The sequence below is a fragment of the Euprymna scolopes genome, chromosome 13 (genome assembly GCF_053919585.1).
Source record: "Euprymna scolopes isolate OS-2025 chromosome 13, ASM5391958v1, whole genome shotgun sequence".
Classification (NCBI taxonomy): Eukaryota; Metazoa; Mollusca; class Cephalopoda; order Sepiida; family Sepiolidae; genus Euprymna; species Euprymna scolopes.
In genome coordinates, this window is record NC_136494.1 from 94,735,891 (window position 1) to 94,761,371 (window position 25,481).

The 25,481-nt window shown below is 35.5% G+C and overlaps 1 protein-coding gene across 8 annotated transcripts in view; it reads right to left on the reverse strand.

Moving 5' to 3' along the window:
• The window catches only part of LOC145292090 (high affinity cAMP-specific and IBMX-insensitive 3',5'-cyclic phosphodiesterase 8B-like), a 973,128-nt gene that overhangs the window by 321,391 nt on the left and 626,256 nt on the right, over positions 1-25,481 (reverse strand). For all 8 annotated transcript variants that reach the window (XM_080138173.1, XM_080138174.1, XM_080138172.1 and 5 more), the window contains exon 6: positions 5,400-5,564. In XM_080138173.1, coding sequence (XP_079994299.1) covers positions 5,400-5,564 — 165 coding nt within the window. The remainder of the gene's footprint in view (positions 1-5,399; positions 5,565-25,481) is intronic.

The following is a 25,481-nucleotide window of genomic DNA, read 5'->3' on the forward strand; positions in this document are numbered from 1 at the left end:
ATGTATATTATATATATATATATAACGTGGCTTCATGCTTTTTCTGGAGCGATTTCCATAAAAAGAGGGACTTCCTTATATATATGCTTTGGTTTCGATTCTAGCTTTATACGTCCAATTGACGTGTTTAAAGTAGGGTGATAGATTCCCCTCTCACTAACTGAAAATGAATAGAGTTGTCGAATCTATGCTAAATTAAAAATCAACTTGCTAGATATAATGAGGAAATTCATGGACGAGAAAATCTATTAAACAAGTGAAGCATGCATAACTCCCCATGAGTACACAGTGATCGAGGCATAAAAAATGACAAAGTTCAGCATCCCCCCCCCCATTTAGCCCCAAAAGTCCCCAGGGGACGTCAAATCCTGGTAAAAACGAACAAACGGTGCAGTTTTAGGCTTTAACATATGTAAATTTGAGTTCTGCACCATGCAAAAAAAAAAAAAAAAAAAAAAAAAGAAAGAAAATGCACCATACATAAATAAAGAAACGAGTAAGTCCATCATTTGCACCCCCTCCCATTTAGCCCCAAAAGTTCTCAAGGCCTTAACATATTTAAATTTGATTTCAGTACCATGCAAAACTGCTAAATAGACATACACAGACAATTTTGGACAAATATGGTAAAATAGTCCCAAAAATGGAGTGTTTTTATTAGCCCTAAAAGAGCCCCTGGAGCACACTCAAGAGTTATCGTGAAGTATAGACAAACAGAATTATATAGAAATCAGTTAGTTACAATTTTTCAGAAAGTTTTATAAAAATCCAAGTCATCAATTTTTTTTTTAATAAGCACAAAAGTGCCAATGTAACCCGAAAGGCACCCCTAGGGGGGAGGGGGGACTGGAGTTTTCCGGAAAATCCGTTCTGTTACTTTTTTTACTCATATCATGTTTAATGTTTGTGCAAAATTTAAAAAAATTCCAAGACATAGTTATTGACAAAAATCCAGACAGACGAACGGAGGAACGGACAAGTGTGAATTTACAGGTCTGCCCTACTTTTATCGGGGGACTAATAAAGCAATCAAATAAAAAATATAAATTAAAAACTGGAATAAATATAAATAATATTAACATTTGCACTTAATAAAACAGAGGACACATATCACAATTAAATAACTTATCTGCTAAAAGCTTCCGTCTTCAATGCAAACTATTAAACTAGTTTTGCATAAAGTTCAGCGTTCCAAAATTTCAAAAATTAACCGTTGAAAATGCTATTTTTGTTCTACAGTTGATCTGGTGACGTTTTAAAGCATGTGAGATACAGGGAAAAGGGGTGGGGATAAAGAGCATAAAATTGACCAATCTATGTATGCTATATTTAAAATCAACTTGCTAGATATGATGTGTACATTCATGGACAAGAAAATCTATTAAATAACTCAATCAAATAAAAGAATATAAATTAAAAACTGAAATAGATATAAATAATATTAACATTTGCATCTAATAAAACAGAGAATACATATCACAATTAAACAACTTATTTGATCTCACTACTATATATTAGTCAGCGACGTGTGTCAGAAGCAGAGATATGTCATTGAATTCCTGGTTAATGTGCATTGAGAATTGTGGTAATTGTGTAGAAAAATAAATTCTGGAACACAAAAGATTACTCGTTTTTATGGTAGAACTCCTGTCTTCGTAGCTCTTCCACTTTTTGAGTTAAAAAAAAAATAATAGGTGATCTTATATCTGGATTAACCCTTGTATTAGGGAAACAAAATAACAATGCCACCCTGTTTTTTTAATTAGTGGCCATTTTTTGTCAAATGTGAACTATAATGATGACATAGCTGCAACCAGTAACCCCAGTTCTTATTTGCAGTTATTCTTGGATAATCTTGCGAAATTCTTGGTATTTCGATTAACACGCCCAAGAGTAAATGCATGAGCACTAAAAACAAACTTCTCTTAACGTCAACATTAACAAATAGGACAAATTGCAGAGTTTATTTATCTTGAGCACAAGCTGTCTTCATCAAACAGCTGTAAATCACAGAATTGGTTAAAGTTGGTGCAGATATAAAAAGCGCTGTAAATTTTAAATGTACACTCTACAAAATCAAAATATCAATTCTGCATATCAATACAATCAGGGAAGCAGGTAGCAGGAAGAGAATTCCAAAGTGTAGCTGTTCAAGGGAATAAATTATTGAAGTAGAACGCATTTTAGCAAGAGTAAACGAGCACGATTTTGTTGCCAAGCGGATTTGTCAGGGGTATGTACATTGAGGGGGCACAAGTGCAAAAAGTTTATCAGAGCACATTCCAAAAATGCAACACTGTGGTAATAGGATAGGGGTTGGAGCTTAGTTGACAAAGTGGAATCTATTAGATTGAAGACTCTTTTTTGGGTCCTATTAAAGAGGGCGAAACTGATGGTAAATGCACCAGCCCAATTATGGCAACAATACTCCATGCATGGGCGAATGGTGGCTTTGTAGAGATACATGATACTCTCAGGTGTGAGTAGTCTTCTAGCACGATAGAGGGAACCCATCTTTCTTGTTGTGTTATATGAATTTGAATGTGTCAATTGCACTGCAAAACTACAAATCGCACAAATTATAAATTTTGTTTGCCTTGGACACAAGCTGTCTTCACTTAACGACGGATAGTAAATCACTGAATTGCCACCTTCATAAGAAATACAATTGGCCCAACTTCTAAACACATGCCATATAAGATCCAAGCGAAAATATATTACACATATGTCTTTACCTGCAGTCTTATACGAATTCAGACGGGTCAACGGGATCGCAAAACTATATCAGAAAGCAGAAAATTTCCCGAACCACATCATGCGCTTCATTACTGATATCTGATCACATCAGTATTGCAGAGGTGGAACGACTCACTTAACATCTCACCAATGTCCTCTGTCATCAAAATTCAAGTCTTGAGATTATTTGGCCGCATCAAACGTTCCACTGTTCGTCTATGCAATATATGCGTTGAAGGTATGATACACTCAACCATGCTAGTGCGTATTCTGCTGACATCAGAAAAGACGTTTAATAATAAACTTCATATGCTATTATTTTCTATTGAATATTAAATTATTTTTAAAACGCAAATACTTCACACATGACAAGATAAACTTAAATAAACTGTTTGTAAAGAAATACTCAACTGTATTTCCTTTAAAATCTTTTAGGTTTCAAATTGTAAAGTTTATCGATCTAAATGCCGATTTTAATTAAAATACAACAGATTCTAATTAAAGTACAACAGATTCTAATTAAAGTACAACAGACAGTGACGTGTCTAACTCTAAAAATATGTGAGCAGTTGAGGGTCTTACGCTGAATGGGATAGAAAGCAAACTTAAAATACAAGTGATCAGAAATGATTATTTTCATACTTTCTTATGTTGACATACAGTGCATATGATATCTAAATACTGTATTCGATATATGATCGCCGTGTAACAGAGCACAGACGAGCGTATGGCAGCAGCAGCAGTAACAGCCAACGTATGCAAATGAAGGCATAATACTGGGAAACCGGTCGAAAAGTAGACAAATGAAACAGTGGATAGACAATGTCTGTGAATGAACGAATATGAGTATAAACTAAGGGAAAGCCTTGGTTCAAGATCATTAGGCTTGAAGAACACTCAACCGTTTTAGTGTTTTTACATCTAACGGATAAAATGTTTAATAAAATAACGACATATCAACGTTTTTGTGCGTTATTTAAAAATGAGACTTAGTATAAAAAAAATTGTATGAATCCAATAGTCACATTTGTTTTATTGGCTTGTTTCTCATTTATTGACCTCAGTTTCCGTTGGTTCTTTTCTTTTTTTTTTGGTACTCACAGGAGGGGGCCACTTGAAGGTTGCCAACATCCTTGTTGTATCCTTGAAAAGGGTAACAATGAGCAAGGTTGTTATTCGTATTCGAGTGAAAGGAATAACACAGTAATAAAATGAAGAAAGAGAGCTTTATTGCAATGAAGAGTACAATAAATGGATAGACAGACTATTTTCCTTCTCAACATCATTTCTCTTTATATTACTATAAAAGCGGGTTAGGGGAACAAAATTTCCAGTATCAATAATAATTGTGTTTTGTTCTACTTTGTGTGGTCCAGAAGCAATAAATATGAGATTACAGTATTACATTTAAAATGGATAGCTTAGGTAAATGAAGTAGTTTTTTTTTATTCAACACATTAAAACAAGAGAGTAATGGACAGCGGATGAAAAGTAGAGGATTGGGAAGAGGGGTTAATGGAGGAGCGGAAAGAGAAAATGATAAAGTGGCAGCTAGAGAAAGAGAGGGATAGGGATAGATGCTTTAATATAAAGATGATGCACACGCTATTTAACTTCTACTTTTTTATGTAGAAAATCATCCATCGTGTAATGCAATGCTCACTATATCTAATTCTATATTGGAAAAAGAGGGTATAAGATATTCTATTGCAATAATTTCAGATGTCAAACAGTATGTCAGTTAAATGAATTACTGATTCGTATGAATTACACTTCAAACAGACGTGAAGCCATGTAAAAATGATGGCCTCATCTTAGGACGAAAATTCCATTTACTAAATACGGCATAATCACATTGACACAGGTTCTCATTAAATCACCGAAGTTAAGCAACGTTGTGCCTGGTCAGTACCAGATGGGTGACCATTTGGGAATATCGAGCACTATATGTAGGAGGACGTCAACACCTCCCTGCAAAAGCTGCAAAAACTAAATGCCATCATCATCTCCCCTGAGGAGGATATCCATGCGACTAGGAACCGCTTGTGAATTTTATACACCTTGGAGGATCTGGTTCAATCCACCTAAGGTGAGTGCTGCCATGGTACAGTATTCCATTTACTAAGTTATTACTTTGTTTATGTAGGGGATGAAATTAAAAAAATTTTTTTTCCATAGATGTAGATGGGTAACTTCAGCTAGAACAAGAATGGATATGGATTCGTAGAAAGTGGAACATGGTGCCTACTTTCACCAGCCTCGTCACTCTCACTCTCCTTATTTCATCTTTTAATCCTCACATTCCACAAGCAATGTTTCTGACAAAGAGGGAAGACTTGCTGTTTTTGGGGTTGGAATCTATCTAACACATATCTCGTTGGTTAGTTTTTTACTTTAAAGTAGTACTTTTATGTTTAGTTCCTTACATCTAATGGCTTCATGCCTTGTCTGAAACGATTTTAACTAAAAAAAAAAAACCAAAAGATTTTGTTTGATGCATACCCATTTCTTGTCATCAGAATGTATGCACTGTTATTCTCTTGATTAACCCCTGAATCCTCTTAACAAACTGTTTTTTGCTTGTGTATATTTTCAAAAGACATTGTTTGCCATTCAGGTATTAAAAAACAAAAAGAAAAAAAAAGTAAAATAAAAGTAATTACCTGTATTTCATGGTCTGCATTGACAATTTCTACAGCATCCGAAGCATACTCTAGAGCTGTGAAGAGCGCCATTGATGCTGACAATTTGTAACGCATATGGACATCCGCATCCAAGGACAGCAACTCATTGGAACAGGAGCCAACATTACAATTTTCAACATAACGCTGAAAGACAAAAAAAAAAAAAAAAAAAAAAATCATTTGTTTTGTTAAGAAGAAATGTTTTGAATGGTCTTAATATTATCGAGGAGAGGCCTTGGAAGAGATTATTTCAATAGTGCTCTAGAAGCCTCATCATTTGTAGTTTTCGTCCACATACTTAAAATCTTTGCAGGAAAAGTATATAGGGTCGCTTTTAACATCAACAACATATTAAAAAAAAATGGATGTTACTGCGCATGTGCAACATTAAATTTTGTCACCGAACCTTTGTTTTTTTTTAACATAATGTTTGTACAATTAAATTGTCATTATCGGTATAAAGTGCTCCAATAATTGATATGTAAATTTTGATTACTTAAAGCAAGATTAGATTTTCCTCTCATGGATAAGTAGCCAATCAGAAGACAGAAAATAGATTTGACCATCTGAATATAATGAGACATTCCAATTTTTTTAGAAAGCGGCCTTTTAGTGTTCTTTTCATTTTTATTACTTGTAGCTCAACAAATCGGATCGTTGAACACTGATTACTAAATTAAATAATGTTAAATCTTAAATCTTGCGTTTCCCATAAAAATATAATTTATTAAATAATTGCTGAAAATTCCATTGCCATTATAAAGATCCTTTGATTTCGGCTGCTTAAAAATGAACAGCTTTGTTTATTTACAACTAGCTATATCCGGCGTTGTCCGGTACTTATTAGCAATTTTATTTTGCTGTTCTCTTTTTAAACTATAAAGTTATGCAGTTTGTTTTTGTTTTCTTTTTCGGATCAAAGAGAGGTAATACTGTATGGTCAAATATAGGGACTTACATCTCTTTTTAATTTTGCGGCCATTTGATTATAATTCTAACACAGGGCGTTTTCTGGAAAGAATTAAATCGAATTACACCTCTTCTTCCTAATAACATGCTGCAACTACTTGCAAGGAAAGCTGGTGTACATGAATCAAAGACTCATCCTGTAGGAATAAAGCTATCGATAACAAAGAAACGATAAAGAAAGTGACTTCACTTTATATACTACAGGAGTAGTTTCAAATTAATTTCGGGTGGACCCATCAGCTCTTAGTGTCAGTAATGCAATTAAAAAAGAAAAGAAAAAGATAAACAAACGCGTCGAAAATGAGAATGAGTGGGATGTCGGGTCGTTGTTCATTCTTTGTTTATCCTACCCGTAACTCGTTTTTCCTTTTATTCTTTTATCATTTGTCTACTTGGCCTTTTGTGTAGTATCTGTTCTTCAGATGCGGCACTTCCACTTCTCGTTCTCTTTCAGTGGAGGAGAAACCCTTCACGACTGAGACAATTTTTATTTTTGTACCTTTTCTCCACATTAAAAAACGACCCTGGTGTCTAACTCTGCCGCGTGGGGAGGCATTGTAAATAGGTACTTACACTTCAGCAGTTATCACTCTACCATATTTACTCTTTTTTTTTTTTTTTTTTTTGAGTCATTGCTTATCAAGGCCTGAAAGCCACTCAAGGATAAGGGTTAAAGAGATAGTCATTGACGACGAACAAAACTTTTGAGAGGATTAGAAACAATGGATTGAATGGTCAAAATTTGATTATTTAAGTGGACAGCTCGAGAAGGATTTGTTAACACTGGACTTAAAAATGACCACGTCGTATTCGGCTGAGAAACAGCTCCACGGCATCGTATTCCACAAATGGGAAGTTTTGGGAAAGAAACTTGATTCATGATAGTTTCACTTAATTTTAGGTACACACTGGAAAAAAAGTTACCGTACTTCAAATATATACAATGGTTTACAATCAATTTTATTTGTTATTTTACTTACAATTGCATTTCAAAACCGATGGTGAGTAGGGCAATAAAAAATACACCTAAAAACAAAAAAGAAGAAAACAAAGGGCAGATAATCAAGAACCACCTAACCCTTTTTTAGAATAGACTGCCCACGGTTTCTAATTCGTTTAAAACCGAAAACAAGTAGGCCCGTCTTTAGGTGGGAATAGGGCTTAAGTAAGAGCAAAAGAAATAGGGATTAAGTTATATAGTGGATGGTGTCTTAAAAAAATAAAAATAAAATCAATTTGGAAATTAAATAGACAACACATTAACAAGATAAAGAGACTCATTATAGACAACGCACATACATATGCTCGTTATACCCCCTTCTCTATACAACAATATACTTTTGTAAGGGCGCCCGGCGTTGTCTGTGCGTAAGATACGTTTAAATATGATATTTTAATGCATGCAGATTTCGCATTTATTATTATAAGACCAATTCTCTGTTGATTATTATATTACTAGCGGGGGGTACCCGGCGTTGCCCGGGTGTTTGTAGGTGTGTGTGTTTTGGGGTGAATGAAAAGAAAAATCGTTGGTTGTTTAAAAAAAAAAACGAAGTCTTGACGCGCAGTTGGAAAATAGTAAAATGCGAAAAAAAAAAAGACAAACAACAAAAAACGTGCGACCTGGCAGGTACCCGTTTCTGACGAGTTAATGACGTGAACTTTGAGTGCGAGACAGTGTTTTATTTACCGCGAGTCTGTTGGCTTCTTTTTTTTTTTATACGAAAAAGCTTAATAATGCACATGCGGCGATCGTAAGCAACAGATATTCAACAGTTAAAAATTTCTACGGGACAGTTTTTTAATGAGATCAATAACTAGGTTTGTTTATTTTTACCTAACTTTGGGGAAATCTAGCTCCCTGTTTATTAAGGGGAGTGTCTCGTCTCGAAATGAAAGCAACCGTCTGATATGACGAAGCCGACATTGACCAAATGTTACATCGCTTTCTAGAGACCACTGGCCGTGGGCCAGGGTATTTATTTGCTCCCCCACCGAGTAAATTAGGCACAAGGCCGACTTCTAATGTGAGGAGTGAAGGGGAAATGGGAACCAACTCCCCGGGGAGTAGGGGAGCTGGATAGTGACAATTGGTATGAGGGTTGCCCCTACATTGACCAAGGTAAGGTGTTGTTGTTGTGGGGTTGGTATTTATTTTCTCCCCCACCGAGCAAATTAGGCACAAGGCCGATTTTTAATGTGAGGAGTGAAGGGGAAATAGGGACCAGCTCCCCGGGGAGTAGGGGAGCTGGATAGTGACACTTGGTATGAAGGGTTGGTATTTATTTGCTCCCCCACTGAGCAAATTAGGCACAAGGCCGAGTTTTAATGTGAGGAGTGAAGGTGAAATGGGGACCAACTCCCCGGGGAGTAGGGGAGTCGGATAGTAACAATTGTTATGAAGGGTTGCCCCTACATTGACCAAGTCTTATATGTTGGGTTGTCCCCACATATGGTCTTTGCTTGCAGTATCTGTCGGAACAAATACTACACTTTGATCTTGGCCTGAAGGCCACGCAATTCAAATAGAGTTTCGCTTTTTTTATACCGAAAAACGAAAGCAACACATGCCGATCCGAAAATGTCGAATGTTTAACGTTTGAAAGTCGGGCAAATTAAATAGAGAGGCGACCCCTTTGTTAAGTCGTAGATATTATCATTTAGACGTGATATATAAAGTTTTAAAAATGAGTGACGGCCTCGAGAATCCACCAGAAAAAAGCCTTTTGAAGACATACACAAAAAGCGAACATACATACATACACACATTTTTGCTTTTATATATATAAATAACCAATATCTAGTAGTGCCCCCACCCCGGCATGACCCAATCGTAAAATACACTTAAATATATTTTAATATGTGCAGATTTCGTATTTATTATTTTAACATTAATTATTATATTGTATCCAATATGTAGCAGTGATTTCAAAAGTTAAAAACAAATGACTTGGGTGTCATCAACTAAAATTGAAACCAAAACATTTCAGCCTTAGTCGTTAACTTTCAAAAGTTTCCTAGTAATGACGTCATGACGTTAAAATTTGAGATGATGACAAACAGATTTTTAGTATAATGATAAATCTATACACGCAAAGTAATGCATATTCCTCTTTATAACAAGGATACGAAGGAGGGTATAGGATGAAACATGTGCGTTTAACCAAAAACCTTAAAGCTAAATCATTTTCATGTACAAAACATTTTCGAAATAAGCACAGCAATATTTATCAATTGGCATATGGGAATTTGCATGTTCAGCTGGAAATAGATCTAAGTACGTGACTTGTTTACTAAAGTTGAAATAATTTTTTCCGGTTTAATTTGTTTTAGAGTTTCCTACTTTGTTATTTTTTGCAATTTTTAACAAATCCTTGCATCTGTGTTTAGAGGCTTTGTCCAATTGGTTGCTATTTACTTGCGTCTCCATGAGGAGTGAGTTATACACGTAGTTGATATTTTATGTGGAGAGAAATCCAGGTCCCTCAAAAAACCCAGTCTGGATGAGGACGAAAATAAAACTTATCTCAGTATACAAGAATCTTCCCCAAAAGGCCATCAACATTGTGAAGAAGATGAGGTTTCTTGATCATTCTCTGTCGATCTTATACTGACTATTCTATTCTGAACTAGTGTAATATTAGCATAAAGTGGAAAAATGTATCCTTCCAACTCATTGCTGAGCTCAACACAAAATGCAAATGTCTGCACCCACATCTGTGATATATATAGCCATCAGAGGAGATCATCCCTGGTTGCCTCATGTTGACAGATAACTCATACCTATACATGCCCCTCACCCCATGACCATAGAATGAATTGTCGTGGTCATCTTCATTATGCAATAGAAAGTTTGTGTGATTTTCTGCGCATTTGTGTCGATAGATTTCTTGGTGCTCTAGTTTTCAGATGTGAAGGTTTCCTTAATGGGAGAGGACTGACGGTGTGTACATTTTCCTGTGGCATCATCAACTTCCATTTTTTCTTCATGCTTGCTGGACGATTCAACATTGATGTGCTGTTTAACCTCCATTTCTTCTTCAGGAAGTTGTTTCTGTGGAAGGTCAGGATTTGTAGATGATTTCAAAGTTCCTGGTGTGGTGTAATATGGGCCATACACAACTGAGTATATCTTATGGAGAAACCAACGGTTACACAATGTTACTCTGTTACTCCCATCTACTCACATTTGGTACTGTCTGTTCCCATGTGTCTCTACGATCCTTCCTTTCTTCGTCCATGAACGTGGGTAGTTACCATCCTGGTTCTAGATCTGGGCAAAATCTCTGATTTGGAATTCCTGGAGTGAACAACAATGCTGGTTTTACAACTGTTCATTCCACATGTGCCATCTCTCTTAATTCACCTATTTCTCTCCACTGTTTTTCAGTTTCATATTTATCCCGTAAGTCAGCAAGGTGGTCTTTAATGACTTGACCATATAGCATTATGGCTGGGGACATGTCAAGTTCTTGGACAGGAGTGTTTTGATGGCTTAGTAATGCCCGAGCAGCCTAATCATGGCACAAGCGTCCATAACTGTCCATGTTATCAGTTAGTATACATTTTGCAGTTTAAACAGCTAATTCTGCACAACCGTTGCTTGGAACATAATAAACCAATGACGTATGTTTCCATATACCCTAGTTCCTTAAAAAGGAAGTCTGCTCCTGGCACTCAAATGGTGGTCCACCATCTGAAGAAATTTCTGTAAGTACAGAACCAAGTTCTCAAGGTATCACATATCGTTTTGGCCCTTCTTGATATCATTAGGGCCACTTCAACCCATTCAGTATATCGATCCATATACACCATGAAGTTCCTATCCAGTATATTGACAGAGTTGACCATCACTTGTTGGAAGAGAAATTCCGGGTCTGGAACATTAAAGGTTTCATAGGCTGAGATGGTACAATTGTGTTGCAAGTGCGGCACTAGGATCTGGATTGCTTGATGTTAGCATCTAAACCCAGCCAGAATAGTCGATGCCTTGCATTCACCAGCATACCATTTACGCTTTGATGTGAGGAGTGAAGGGATTCTAATACCTGTGTGTGCAGTTTTAAGGTAACAGGATTTTATTGCCTTTGATGATAATTCCTTCCAGGCAGTATAATTCTTCACACATAAGCCAGAAAACTCGAGCCATGGGTTGGATATCATTGCGTGGCTTAGGGAAGCCATTTTGAATTTAGCTCTCTCAGGGTTCTGCATTCTTCATTTGTGGCTACCGCAGCCATAATCCTTTCCCATGTAATAGCTTTCAATTTGGGATCATTTTCGTACATCGATGTAAAAGCAGCTTTAACTGCAGTGTCAATCGTTTGGCCATGCTTTTTTGATGGGGTACCTGCTGGGTATAGGTGTGCACAATTAGGGATTAAATTGAGTTTTCCAGGACGATGTTTCATCTGGAATTTGTACATCAGTGTCTTTTCCTTGAAATTTAACAAGCGGGGATTTTTGATATTTTCTAAGGCCTAGTTTGAAAATATTTTTATTAGTAAGTCTGCACATCTGAGTATGAACAACCGACAAGACTAGCCCATAGTTCAGGGCTAAAGCTTCTCTTTCCACTAATGCATATAGTAATTCCACATCACTTGTAAAACAGGATCCAGCTAAAATGAGCTTCTAGTGACCATCCCCACAACTCATGTTCAATTCACCCTTACATCTGCAGTGCTTCTGAAATAGGAAATACGATATTCCTGTTTTACTATAATCTCTCACAAGTTCCTGTCATTTCGAACGTTTGGATTTCTTTATTTTTTCACTATCACTCTCTTTGATTTTTGGAATAGGCGTTGCAATGTTTCATCCCAATAGAACTTTCTGTTCTTTGTCCTCAATAATCTCGAAAGGAAGGCATACGACACCTGGTTCACCAGTCCAAACCAGGATTTAACCCCAGTGATATTTGTTAGAGTAGGAAAGTTAAGGATGGCTTCTGTCATTCTTTTTATGGGTTCAACCCCGTTTGCAGTAACTAGAAAACCATTCTCGAAAAGTGAAACCTGTCTGGATTAAACACAATTCCTTTGTTGGCGCAGGGATTTATATAATCAATCGTGTGCCACAACGAAAATTTGTCCCATAGGAAGCTGTCATCTATACATCGAGTTTTACGAACCATATCCACCATGATGTCATCAAACCGACGGGTGTACCCATCTCCTGATCCATGGAATCCTTGAGGGGCTCGACAATACTTATATCAGCCCCACTCAGTAATGAACATAGTAGCGTCTCGTGTAGCTGGAGATAGTAGTATACTGTGGTACCCATTGCACGCATTTTTCTGGGTTGTGCAGCTTTCTTGCTCCATGGTACTTTCATAATAAATATTTCAATGTTCAATTTCGTTTTCACAAATTTTCACGCTTTACATTGGTAATCCTAATGGTAGCGTAAAGTGGGAAAAGGCATCCTTCCAGCTCGTTGCTGAGCTCAACACACAAATGCAAATATCTGCGCCCATGTCTGTGATGTATATATATATATATATATAGACATCAAAGGTGATCTTCCCTGGTTACCTCATGTTGTCAGGGACAGACAGCTCATACCTATACAACTAGAATCAATGTATTCATTATAGTACCACATTTACTCTCAGGTACAGCTTACTTAAAACGTTCCAATATATGTGTATATATATATATATATATATATATATATATATATATATATATATATATATATATAGAGAGAGAGAGAGAGAGAGAGAGATGGATTATAAGGGCATTTTCTAAACAGTAATGGTTTATTCATGTTAATGAAACCACGGTATGTATCTGAAATGTGTCACGTATAGTTTTAAATAAACAATTTGCATATATATATATATATATATATATATATATATATATATGTATATATATATATATATAATTTGATATGTATACACAGAAAATATTGTAAGGTGATATATTATGAATAGGTTATTTCCTGCAAGAATGAAATATGAACACCTTTATGCCATAGATATATTTTCATGTTACGCGCGCGCGCACACACACACACACACACACACACACACACACACACATATATATATTGAAAGTAAAAAGTTGGTCAACAACAAACAAACTTTGATCTTAACCTAAACCTCCATCAATCGGGTAGTCACATTTCGATTAGAAATAGAATTTTTATTGTCGTCAAACGTTCACATTGAATGAGTGCATCTTATAATAAATATGCACAATCATCTCTATAAAAGAGCCTGTCACACTTAAGTTTTAAATAGGTTGTCCACGAGTATTTCGCGCTTCAATTCAAAATTGTATTTTCCTTAGTCTGTCACACTTAAGTTTGAATTAGCATTTTATTGGTCTGTCAAGCTAAATATACAAATAGCATTACTTTTGTGTATCAGGCTAAAGTTTAAAATAGCATTTCTTTAGTCTGTCAAGCTAAAGTTTGGTTTAAAATAACATTACCTTGTCATGCTAACGTTTTAAATACCATTTTCGTTGATCTATGAAGCTTAATTTTAAAATCGTATTTTAGCTTGTGTAATGAGGCTATGTTTGTACATCTGTCTGTCGTACTTAAATTTAAAATTGCATTTTCATTGCAGACTATGCAGACTGAATGAGCGCATCTTCAAGGTGGAGCTTTATTGTTTATTTTAAAACTGTTTTATTTTTTCTCAAACATTCTGCTTTGTGAATCCGATGGGAAAACGGAAAGAAGAAAAATCTAATATAACAACATTTGGTGCAAGTCTATCAGCGCATTGGAGATTGTATATTTTTGCAGATGGTGTCTTGTGATAAAGCCATGTGATATTCAGAAGCGTTTCAGTCTTTCTGCGATATAAATGTTTCTATTGAGAGAGAAAGCGAGAGAAGCGGAGGGGGACAAAAGAGAAGATGATGGGAGGGGGGATAAGAGAGGAAAAGATTGAGTAGGTGGAAGTGAGAAAGCGAAAGAAAGAAAGAAAGGGAAGCAGAAACAGAACGAAGGGAACAAGAAATGGAAAGAGAAGGAAAGAAAAGAAAGGGAGGGGAAGGCGAATAGAGAAATGGAAACGATATGAAAGGGGAAAGATGAAAGGAGAGAGAGAGGAAGAAAAGGAGAGATAGAAAGAGAGTAAGAAATGAAAGGGAGAGAGAGAAAAAGTAAAGAGACGGAAGGTGAAAAAAAAAAGAGGTACAGAGTGAGAGGGACTAAATGAGCTGGAGAGCCAAACAGGCAGAAAGGATAAGAAAGAGAGGGAGAGAGAGAGAGAGAGAGAGACAGGCAGACAGTTAGACAGAGAGAGATGTAGGAGGAGGGAGAGAGAAAAATTTAAAGATAAATGTGTCAGTTTTTTTCAAGAAGACATCCGCTTTATTTATCCACTTCTTAGAAGATAATCCAATCAATGGTGGCATTTTATTTGATTCTGTGTTTTCTAATCTCCTTAATAGGAGAGTTATTTTTTACTTAATTGATATGTCAGTTAATTAAAGAGTGAATAGAAATCTCAGTATTTAGCAGTAATACAACTGCGTAAGCAGACGTTATTCACAATCCATGTAGAACTGCAGCGCCCCCTATTTATTTCCTCAACCTATATGTATAATTTATTCATTTGGACATTTATTATTATTATTATTATTATTATTATTATTATTATTATTATTATTATTATTATTTACTTTATGTATATTAAAATAAATATTTTCCAAATTCGTATTCAAATATAAATATCAATAACACGAAGCTCAAGAGAGCAATACTAGAGCTATTTATAAATACCTTTTTATATTATACTGCTCCACTGAGAAGTACACTTATATTGATGCTCATCCAAAATAAGTTCAGATTATTTATTATACAAGCGTACAATTGTTTCGGTCAAGACTGATGTTTTTCTATATAGTTCTCTGTGTATATGATTTTATTTTTATGTCAGCACGGGCGCCTCATCAGCGCTAAGAATATGCACAAAAACCAAGCAACAAAAAGCTAGCCTAGCTAACATAGGCATACAAAAAAAAACTTCCAAATTATGAATGTACAGACTGTCTGAAAGGAGGAATATCCCTAGCTTGATGTGACTTTTTGTTGTTAGAGCTTTGCTGAGCCGGCCATACTGGAATAAAAATAAAAGCATGTCTACAGAGAATTATATAAAAAAATATCAGTAAGAGACGAAACAACTGTAAACTTGTATAGGGAATAAACTGAACTCTTTCGAACGAGTAATACACTGAACTCTTTCGAACGAGTAATACACTGAACTCTTTCGAACGAGTAATACACCGAACTCTTTCGAACGAGTAATACACTGAACTCTTTCGAACGAGTAATACACAGAACTCTTTCGAACGAGTAATACACAGAACTCTTTCGAACGAGTAATACACAGAACTCTTTCGAACGAGTAATACACAGAACTCTTTCGAACGAATAATACACAGAACTCTTTCGAACGAGTAATAAACTGAACTCTTTCGAACGAGTAATACACAGAACTCTTTTGAACGAGTAATACACAGAACTCTTTCGAACGAGTAATAAACTGAACTCTTTCGAACGAGTAATAAGCTGAACTCTTTCGAACGAGTAATACACAGAACTCTTTCGAACGAGTAATACACAGAACTCTTTCGAACGAGTAATAAACTGAACTCTTTCGAACGAGTAATACACAGAACTCTTTCGAACGAGTAATAAACTGAACTCTTTCGAACGAGTAATACACAGAACTCTTTCGAACGAGTAATAAACTGTACTCTTTCGAATGAGTAATGCACTCTTTCGAACGAGTAATACACAGAACTCTTTCGAACGAGTAATACACAGAACTCTTTCGAACGAGTAATAAACTGAACTCTTTCGAACGAGTAATAAACTGAACTCTTTCGAACGAGTAATAAACTGAACTCTTTCGAACGAGTAATAAACTGTACTCTTTCGAACGAGTAATAAACTGAACTCTTTCGAACGAGTAATAAACTGAACTCTTTCGAACGAGTAATACACAGAACTCTTTCGAACGAGTAATAAACTGAACTCTTTCGAACGAGTAATAAACTGTACTCTTTCGAACGAGTAATACACAGAACTCTTTCGAACGAGTAATAAACTGAACTCTTTCGAACGAGTAATAAACTGAACTCTTTCGAACGAGTAATACACAGAACTCTTTCGAACGAGTAATAAACTGAACTCTTTCGAACGAGTAATAAACTGTACTCTTTCGAACGAGTAATACACAGAACTCTTTCGAACGAGTAATAAACTGTACTCTTTCGAACGAGTAATAAACTGAACTCTTTCAAACGAGTAATAAACTGAACTCTTTCGAACGAGTAATACACAGAACTCTTTCGAACGAGTAATAAACTGAACTCTTTCGAACGAGTAATAAACTGTACTCTTTCGAATGAGTAATGCACTCTTTCGAACGAGTAATACACAGAACTCTTTCGAACGCGTAATACACAGAACTCTTTCGAACGAGTAATACACAGAACTCTTTCGAACGAGTAATACACAGAACTCTTTCGAACGAGTAATAAACTGAACTCTTTCGAACGAGTAATAAACTGAACTCTTTCGAACGAATAATAAACTGAACTCTTTCGAACGAGTAATACACAGAACTCTTTCGAACGAGTAATACACAGAACTCTTTCGAACGAGTAATACACAGAACTCTTTCGAACGAGTAATAAACTGAACTCTTTCGAACGAGTAATAAACTGAACTCTTTCGAACGAGTAATACACAGAACTCTTTCGAACGAGTAATACACAGAACTCTTTCGAACGAGTTATACACTGAACTCTTTCGAACGAGTAATAAACTGTACTCTTTCGATTAGTAATGCACTCTTTCGAACGAGTAATACACAGAACTCTTTCGAACGAGTAATACACAGAACTCTTTCGAACGAGTAATAAACTGAACTCTTTCGAACGAGTAATACACAGAACTCTTTCGAACGAGTAATACACAGAACTCTTTCGAACGAGTAATACACAGAACTCTTTCGAACGAGTAATACACAGAGCTCTTTCGAACGAGTAATACACAGAACTCTTTCGAACGAGTAATAAACTGAACTCTTTCGAACGAGTAATAAACTGAACTCTTTCGAACGAGTAATACACAGAACTCTTTCGAACGAGTAATACACAGAACTCTTTCGAACGAGTAATACACAGAACTCTTTCGAACGAGTAATACACAGAACTCTTTCGAACGAGTAATAAACTGAACTCTTTCGAACGAGTAATAAACTGAACTCTTTCGAACGAGTAATAAACTGAACTCTTTCGAACGAGTAATAAACTGAACTCTTTCGAACGAGTAATAAACTGAACTCTTTCGAACGAGTAATACACTGAACTCTTTCGAACGAGTAATAAACTGAACTCTTTCGAACGAGTAATAAACTGAACTCTTTCGAACGAGTAATAAACTGAACTCTTTCGAACGAGTAATAAACTGAACTCTTTCGAACGAGTAATAAACTGAACTCTTTCGAACGAGTAATAAACTGAACTCTTTCGAACGAGTAATAAACTGAACTCTTTCGAACGAGTAATAAACTGAACTCTTTCGAACGAGTAATAAACTGAACTCTTTCGAACGAGTAATAAACTGAACTCTTTCGAACGAGTAATAAACTGAACTCTTTCGAACGAGTAATAAACTGAACTCTTTCGAACGAGTAATAAACTGAACTCTTTCGAACGAGTAATACACTGAACTCTTTCGAACGAGTAATACACAGAACTCTTTCGAACGAGTAATAAACTGAACTCTTTCGAACGAGTAATACACAGAACTCTTTCGAACGAGTAATAAACTGAACTCTTTCGAACGAGTAATACACAGAACTCTTTTGAACGAGTAATACACTGAACTCTTTCGAACGAGTAATAAACTGTACTCTTTCGAACGAGTAATGCACTCTTTCGAACGAGTAATACACAGAACTCTTTCGAACGAGTAATAAACTGAACTCTTTCGAACGAGTAATACACAGAACTCTTTCGAACGAGTAATAAACTGAACTCTTTCGAACGAGTAATACACAGAACTCTTTCGAACGAGTAATACACAGAACTCTTTCGAACGAGTAATACACAGAACTCTTTCGAACGAGTAATACACAGAACTCTTTCGAACGAGTAATAAACTGAACTCTTTCGAACGAGTAATACACAGAACTCTTTCGAACGAGTAATACACTGAACTCTTTCGAACGAGTAATAAACTGTACTCTTTCGAATGAGTAATGCACTCTTTCGAACGAGTAATACACAGAACTCTTTCGAACGAGTAATACACTGAACTCTTTCGAACGAGTAATACACAGAACTCTTTCGAACGAGTAATACACAGAACTCTTTCGAACGAGTAATAAACCGAACTGTTTCGAACGAGTAATACACAGAACTCTTTCGAACGAGTAATACACCGAACTCTTTCGAACGAGTAATACACAGAACTCTTTCGAACGAGTAATACACAGAACTCTTTCGAACGAGTAATAAACTGAACTCTTTCGAACGAGTAATACACTGAACTCTTTCGAACGAGTAATACACAGAACTCTTTCGAACGAGTAATACACTGAACTCTTTCGAACGAGTAATACACAGAACTCTTTCGAACGAGTAATACACCATATGTGGGAGAAGTTTTCTAGCCCAGTAAAGGGCAAACACGTCACGTTTTTATTTTCACATTCTTTTCCTCCTTCATAGTACGGGTTCGAGCCTGCCTGCCAACAACCACTTTTTTTTTTTGCTCAACACACACCTCCAAACACCCGGGCAACGCTAGGCACTTACGCTAGTGCTCTATAACAGACACAAGGAGAAAACAAATGAATACGTATCCAAGGCCATTGGCAGAAACCCTACAAGAAAAATCTCCAGTCTGTAGTGGAATGGGGACAAAAATGGATGGTCACATTCAATGCTGTCAGGACTAATATTCTTTTCTTTAATAACTACAAGAAAACTGCTCAACTACTAATAGCCATGGCTAATGATACATTACCTGAAAGTACTTCATTCAAACTTCTCGGCTGAACATTCATGGGGAGCATGGATTGGACCAGATATAATCAGAGCATTGTCAAGGCTGCTGCAAAGAAGGTAGGCTCTCTCTCTACTATGCTAGAAAGTTACTTACGCCTGAGAGTATCCTGTACCTCTACAAGGACACCATTCGCCCATGTATGAAGTATTATTGTCACATTTTGGCCGATTCATCTGCTACTAGTCTCTCATTCTTAGACAGGGTCCAAATGTGAGTTGCTAACCTAATAGGTTTCGCAAGGCTTCAACTGCTGTCCCATCAATGAAATGTTGCATCCCTCTACCTGTTTTACCAGTTTTTAATCGTAGGTGCTCCGACGAACTACAAGCCCTTGTTCCTCCTTGATGTAAATACCCCTGACAAATCCAACAAGCAGCAGAATCTCACTCCTCCACAGCAGAAATCCCTAGTTTTTTTTATTCTAGTAGTTTCTTCCCTAGTACTGCTAAACTTTGGAATTCCCTTCCGGGTTCCTTCTTCCTGGACTGTACTGACATGTAGAAGTTCAAGTGTAATGTAAACAGACACCTTGCTGCTCAACTCCCTGCATAGTATCCCTGAAAATTATGTCCCAGATTGTAGCCCCTTACATCAAAGTAGCACTGTGGCTTGTTTGGGATGAAAATACAATAAAAAAAAAATAATAATAAAATAACGGTTATTAACATTTTCAAATAAATATATAATAATGGTTAGCATTATATAATTGTCAGCCATTCTCTGCCGGTAATGTAGTTTGATATCAAGCAATGATTGCTAAAATATGCATTTCGACTAATCTCAATATAATGCAGAATAAAAAAGGTGTTCATAAGATACATTCATTCAATGTTTGATTGGTGATGAAAATGCCATTTCAAGCTGAAGTATGATAGTCCAAGAAAATGTTAGTTCAAATCTAAGTATTTAGGTAATACACACGAATGAAAATGCTATTCTACTAATAGGATATTATTTTAAACTTAACCCTACCAGACCGAGTTACTGATATACCGGTAATTTCCAAAAATGCTATATACTGAGTTACCGCTAAACTGGTATTTTTCCGATCACATGTTTTTGTGTTGTCGGGGAGCTAAAAATTGCTACCCTATCACTGCTGAACCTCGATTTAGCACACGCCTAACATTCTGCAAATGGCTTCCTTTGTTTTGGCGGAGTTGTTTTGTAGACTAAAGTAGCCATGAAGCAAGCTAGTGACGAACCAAGCACTTTGACAGGTAAAAGAGCGAGACCAAGGAGTTTCACGGTGCAACAATCTAGCTGAATCCACTGTGAAAAATTTCCCCCACTCTATATCTGTGCCTAAATCAAAACACGGATTCCATGAACAAAGCTTCTTTCTTAGAACTGCACGCCTGTGGAACTCTGTTCCGTCTGCCTGCTTCCCTCTGGACTACAATTTGGATGTCTTCAAGTCCAATGTTAACAAATTCCTAATGAACCGCCCCCTTAAGTAAACACTTCAGCAAATCTCCTCACTAACTTAATGTACTTGCAATAACCCTTATCCCTGAGTGGCTTCCGGGCCTTGATAAGTGGTGATCACTGTGTAAAAAAACAAGTGTTGGATAAAATGGCAAATTCTGATTCAGACGAAGGGGAATTTCATCATGAGTATGTTTCTGAATCAAGTGATACTAGTGATGATGAATGTATCGATGAAGGAGAAAGTGATGAGAATTCTGATGATGCAAATTGGCTTGTGCATCAAGAAGGGCTCCACCTGTTGGGCAGACTGAATGATGGCGGCAAAAATTACTAACGTGTTTAAATTTATTTTCACAATTTTACCCAGGAGGCCAGGCACAGAGGCAAATTAGGTTCAGTAGCTCAGGTCTGGTAGGGTTTAGCCTGAGATATCAAAGGAAATGCTATTTCTCATCTGAAGTATGAGAGTCCGAGAAAATGCTATTTAAAATCTAGGCATTAGAAACTAATAAAAATTCTATTCCATACATAAATCTGACATATTGAAGAAAATTCTATTTCAAATTGAATCATGCCAGTCTAAGAAAATGCTATTTCAAATTTTGTTATTATAGATTAATGAAAATATTGATAAAAACCTAAACCGAACGATGAAAAATCTATTTTAAACTTAAGCCTGACAGCCTGACAAAATGCTATTTTAAACTTAGGTTTTTTACAGGTTAACGAAAATACTATTTCGAACCTATGCCTGATATATAAAAAAAGCTATTTCATATGAAGTATGCAGTCCAAGAAAATGCTATTTCAAATTTCAGTATTACGGACGAATAAAAAATACTTATTTCCACCTAAGCCTTACATATCAAAGAAAATGCTATTTCAAACCAAATCATGACAAACCGGCAATAATTCTAATTTAAACTAAAACATGGCAAGACATGGAGCGAAAATGTGATTTAAAACTTAAGCATGACAAACCAACATGAATGCTATTTCAAAAAATTAAGCATGGTAGACTGACAAAAATTTTATTCTAAACTTTCGCATAATCGACTGACACATCTGAAAATAAGAAAAAAAAAAAAAACTAAAGAAAACATGTTTAGATATGAAATCTTTCATTTCCAGATTTATATCCGTTAGTGAAAAGTGGTTGGGGGGAGGCTTAAAGTAATATAAGTACATTTAATCTTGAAAGAATTCAACAAAAGTCAATATTCTGTGTGAAAAGAAAAAGTCTTGCTCTTTGACTTTTTCTATACTGTTCTATGATCGGAGCCAATGTATTTCAATATTTCATCCCGAGGCAGGTTACGCTGAGTGGAAATGTCAATGAGAAAAAGAAAAAGAAATAAACTCTTGCTGCTATTGTCCTTTTACTTATGTTTCTCTGTAGAAGTACCACCATAACTTTAGATTTATGCAAATCTGTGTATGGAAAATTATAGCAAAAAAAAAAAAAAAAAAAGAACATATTTTCTTAAGATGCATCAATGCAATGTGCGTGCATTTGATGATTAAAATGCTGATTGAAACTCAAATGTGACAGACCAAACGGGAAAGCTATTTTAAACTTAAGTGTGATGCGTGCAGAACAAGAGTCTATGTTGGTTTGGTCACATTGAAAAAAAAAAAAAGAAAGTTGGGTTCTTGGTTTAGTAGATATAGAACAATTGAGGTAGTGGATGATGATAATGATTGAAAATATTATTTTTGACTTAAACAAAAGAGGGATAAATAAAAATCTGTCCAGAGATAGGTTAGTTTGGAATTCAGTTTGTAAAAGCCGTCCAACACAAGTCTGTACGAATAACAGACATTAAACCGATGATGATGATGATGATGATGATGATAATGTCCAACAGATTAACCGAAATGCTATTTATATCTATTTCTTAAGCATGACTGACCAACTAACAGAGCTTCTTATAAAAATACTTGGATGTACCTTAATGAACGGATCAATTCTTAAGTTGTGTCCATTAAATCTGTACATTCAACAACAAAAAATACTATAGCAAGCTTAAGCATGACAGACCAAGGAAAATATTATTTCAAAATTAATCATGACAAACCAAGGAAAATGCTATTGCAAACTTAATCATTAAAGATTGATAACACTACTATTACAAACTTAAGCATGACAGGCTAAGAAAAAATGTTATTTCAAACTACATCGTTACAGACCAAGGAAAATATGTATGCATGAAAAACTGATAAAAATGTTTTTTCAAACTTAAGTGTGACAGACCGAAGCAAATACTATTCAAATTTAAGTATGAAAGACTGACAAAAAAACTTCGGTTGGACAGATTGATGAAAATGCTATATCAAACTTGAGCATGGCAGTCAGAAGAAAATTCTATTTCAAATTTAAGCATGACAAACTTTAGCGTGACAAATCCATGAAAATACTATTATAAACATAAGCATGACGAACTAGCGAAAATTCTATTTCAAATTTAAGTGTGGCAGACAGGTGGACTCAGTCGTTTATAGATGTGTGTGAAGGCATCTAATAAAAAGTTATACAAACATTAATATTTTAATATATAATCGATTAATTAAGAAGTCAGTCCTGTACATACAAATATATATGTTAGTGCTGCAGTTTCCCTTGGAACTTCCTCCTTCGGGGGAAGCTGGTTAAGCCCACCTAGGGTTAATGCCTCAGTTTCCATACAAATATATAAACACTAGGATGGATAAAATTAAATCCCCAAGCAGAACAGTTTTGCATCAATTTATGTCCCTTTACGGAAATTTAAATCAAGATATAATGATACTAAATCGTATACCTTGTGTCTAAAATCCTTATTCGAATTTTGATCACAATCCAATTACATGATTTTCATTCTAGAAAATGTCTAAATTTGAGCCATAAGCTTAAAGGGTCTTAAGAAGACATTGAAATTCAGGGAATCTTGTTTAATCTATGTCTAATGACGATGGGTCAAACCTAATGCAAATTTGAAGTATTCGAATTTTCAAGTACAAGATTTTGCCCATATAAAATCCCATAAAACCCCTTTAAAATATACCAAAGAAACTGAAATGTCAGATATATTGAATTATCAAAGTGTAATACCCATTGTTAAAATTTCACAAAAATCAGAGGCAACTAAATTTTCGTGAAGTGATTTCACCCCCTTTTGCCCTGTCGCATAAAACTAAATTAAAGTAAATATAACTCACATTTCGTCCCTTACATCTAGCAGTTGTGTTTCAAAATATATTATAACTTTGTAAGAGTATTTAGTTTTAAGGCATTATTGTTATTGAAAGGCCCAAATAGTTTTTCAATCTCAATAAACACTTATCCGCTATAATTATGTAATTCCTATGGCTATGTACCTAGAAAATATAACTGTTAAACCTGACATAGTGATATGGGGCACGAAAGAGAAAAAGCAACCTTAGTAAAAGTTAGTGTCCCCAATGATGCATGGTCAACAGAGCTAGAGGGAGAAGAAGACACTGAGATCTGAGGAAGATCTCTATCATTATAGGGACAAACAAACTCATGAAAAATATTTCAAAAACAACCTAGTGAACTTAATGAAAGAGAGATGCAAACCATTTCACTTTAAGAGTCGGCCAGAATCTTAAAAAAAAGTTCTATCAGTTGGAATGTCTGGAATCCAGTAGGATGCCCCATCCTCAGCATAAAGAATATAAGAAAACTGAAGAAAAAAAAAGAAGAGAAATAACAATCAAATCAATTTTGTCTTTGGAGGCCATCATGAATCATTAAACACACTCACGCACACAGCTAACAAGTGAGCTAATAAGACTGATTAACAGTTCATACCATTTCAAAGACTCTTTTGATGGTAATTATATGACAACAATGATGTCCTTTCATCTGGTCTAGTAACTAAGATATCTTTTTAGTTATACATCAAAGAACGTTGAAACACAACAGGAAACCTGTTTAATAACCTTCAAGATGAAAACATGAATTACAGCTCAAATTATCACTTTTTTTTGCCCTGGCAATCCTAACATTCAAAGAATTAACTCAACAACATTTATTGCAATGATCATGGAAAATTCTTGCAGCTCAAATAACAAGCTTTAGTAGATATTACCTGGTGTTACCCAATCAGAATGTCTGAAGATACTGACTTCCTGACTTAAAATGCATCGAATATTGATGTTATTGTTTTTTCCGTTCCCTTTGCAAAACTTAATCATGTTCTGCAAAGTCAAAAACAAAACCAAGAATTTTCCTCTACAAACCAAACAAAACAAACCAAACACCATGAGTAAATATTTAAAGATATAAATAACTTCACACATAAAACGTTTTTCCAAAATTACTGGATTCGGCATTAAGTAACATGTTGTCTAACAAAACAAGTAAACAGAACTTATATGACATTAATTATAACTAGAAATTCCACGGTGTTTGAAAACATCATCCCATAAGCAAACAATAGAGTGTCCTTCAATGGAATAATCAGTTTAATATTAGATCCAACCAGACCATGAATTAAAAACTAAATATTTTTGTAGACAAATATGGATAACTGCTTAAGATATATTACTACAAAAAATAGAAGTAAGACACTGCCTGGTGAAAAATAACATTAGTAT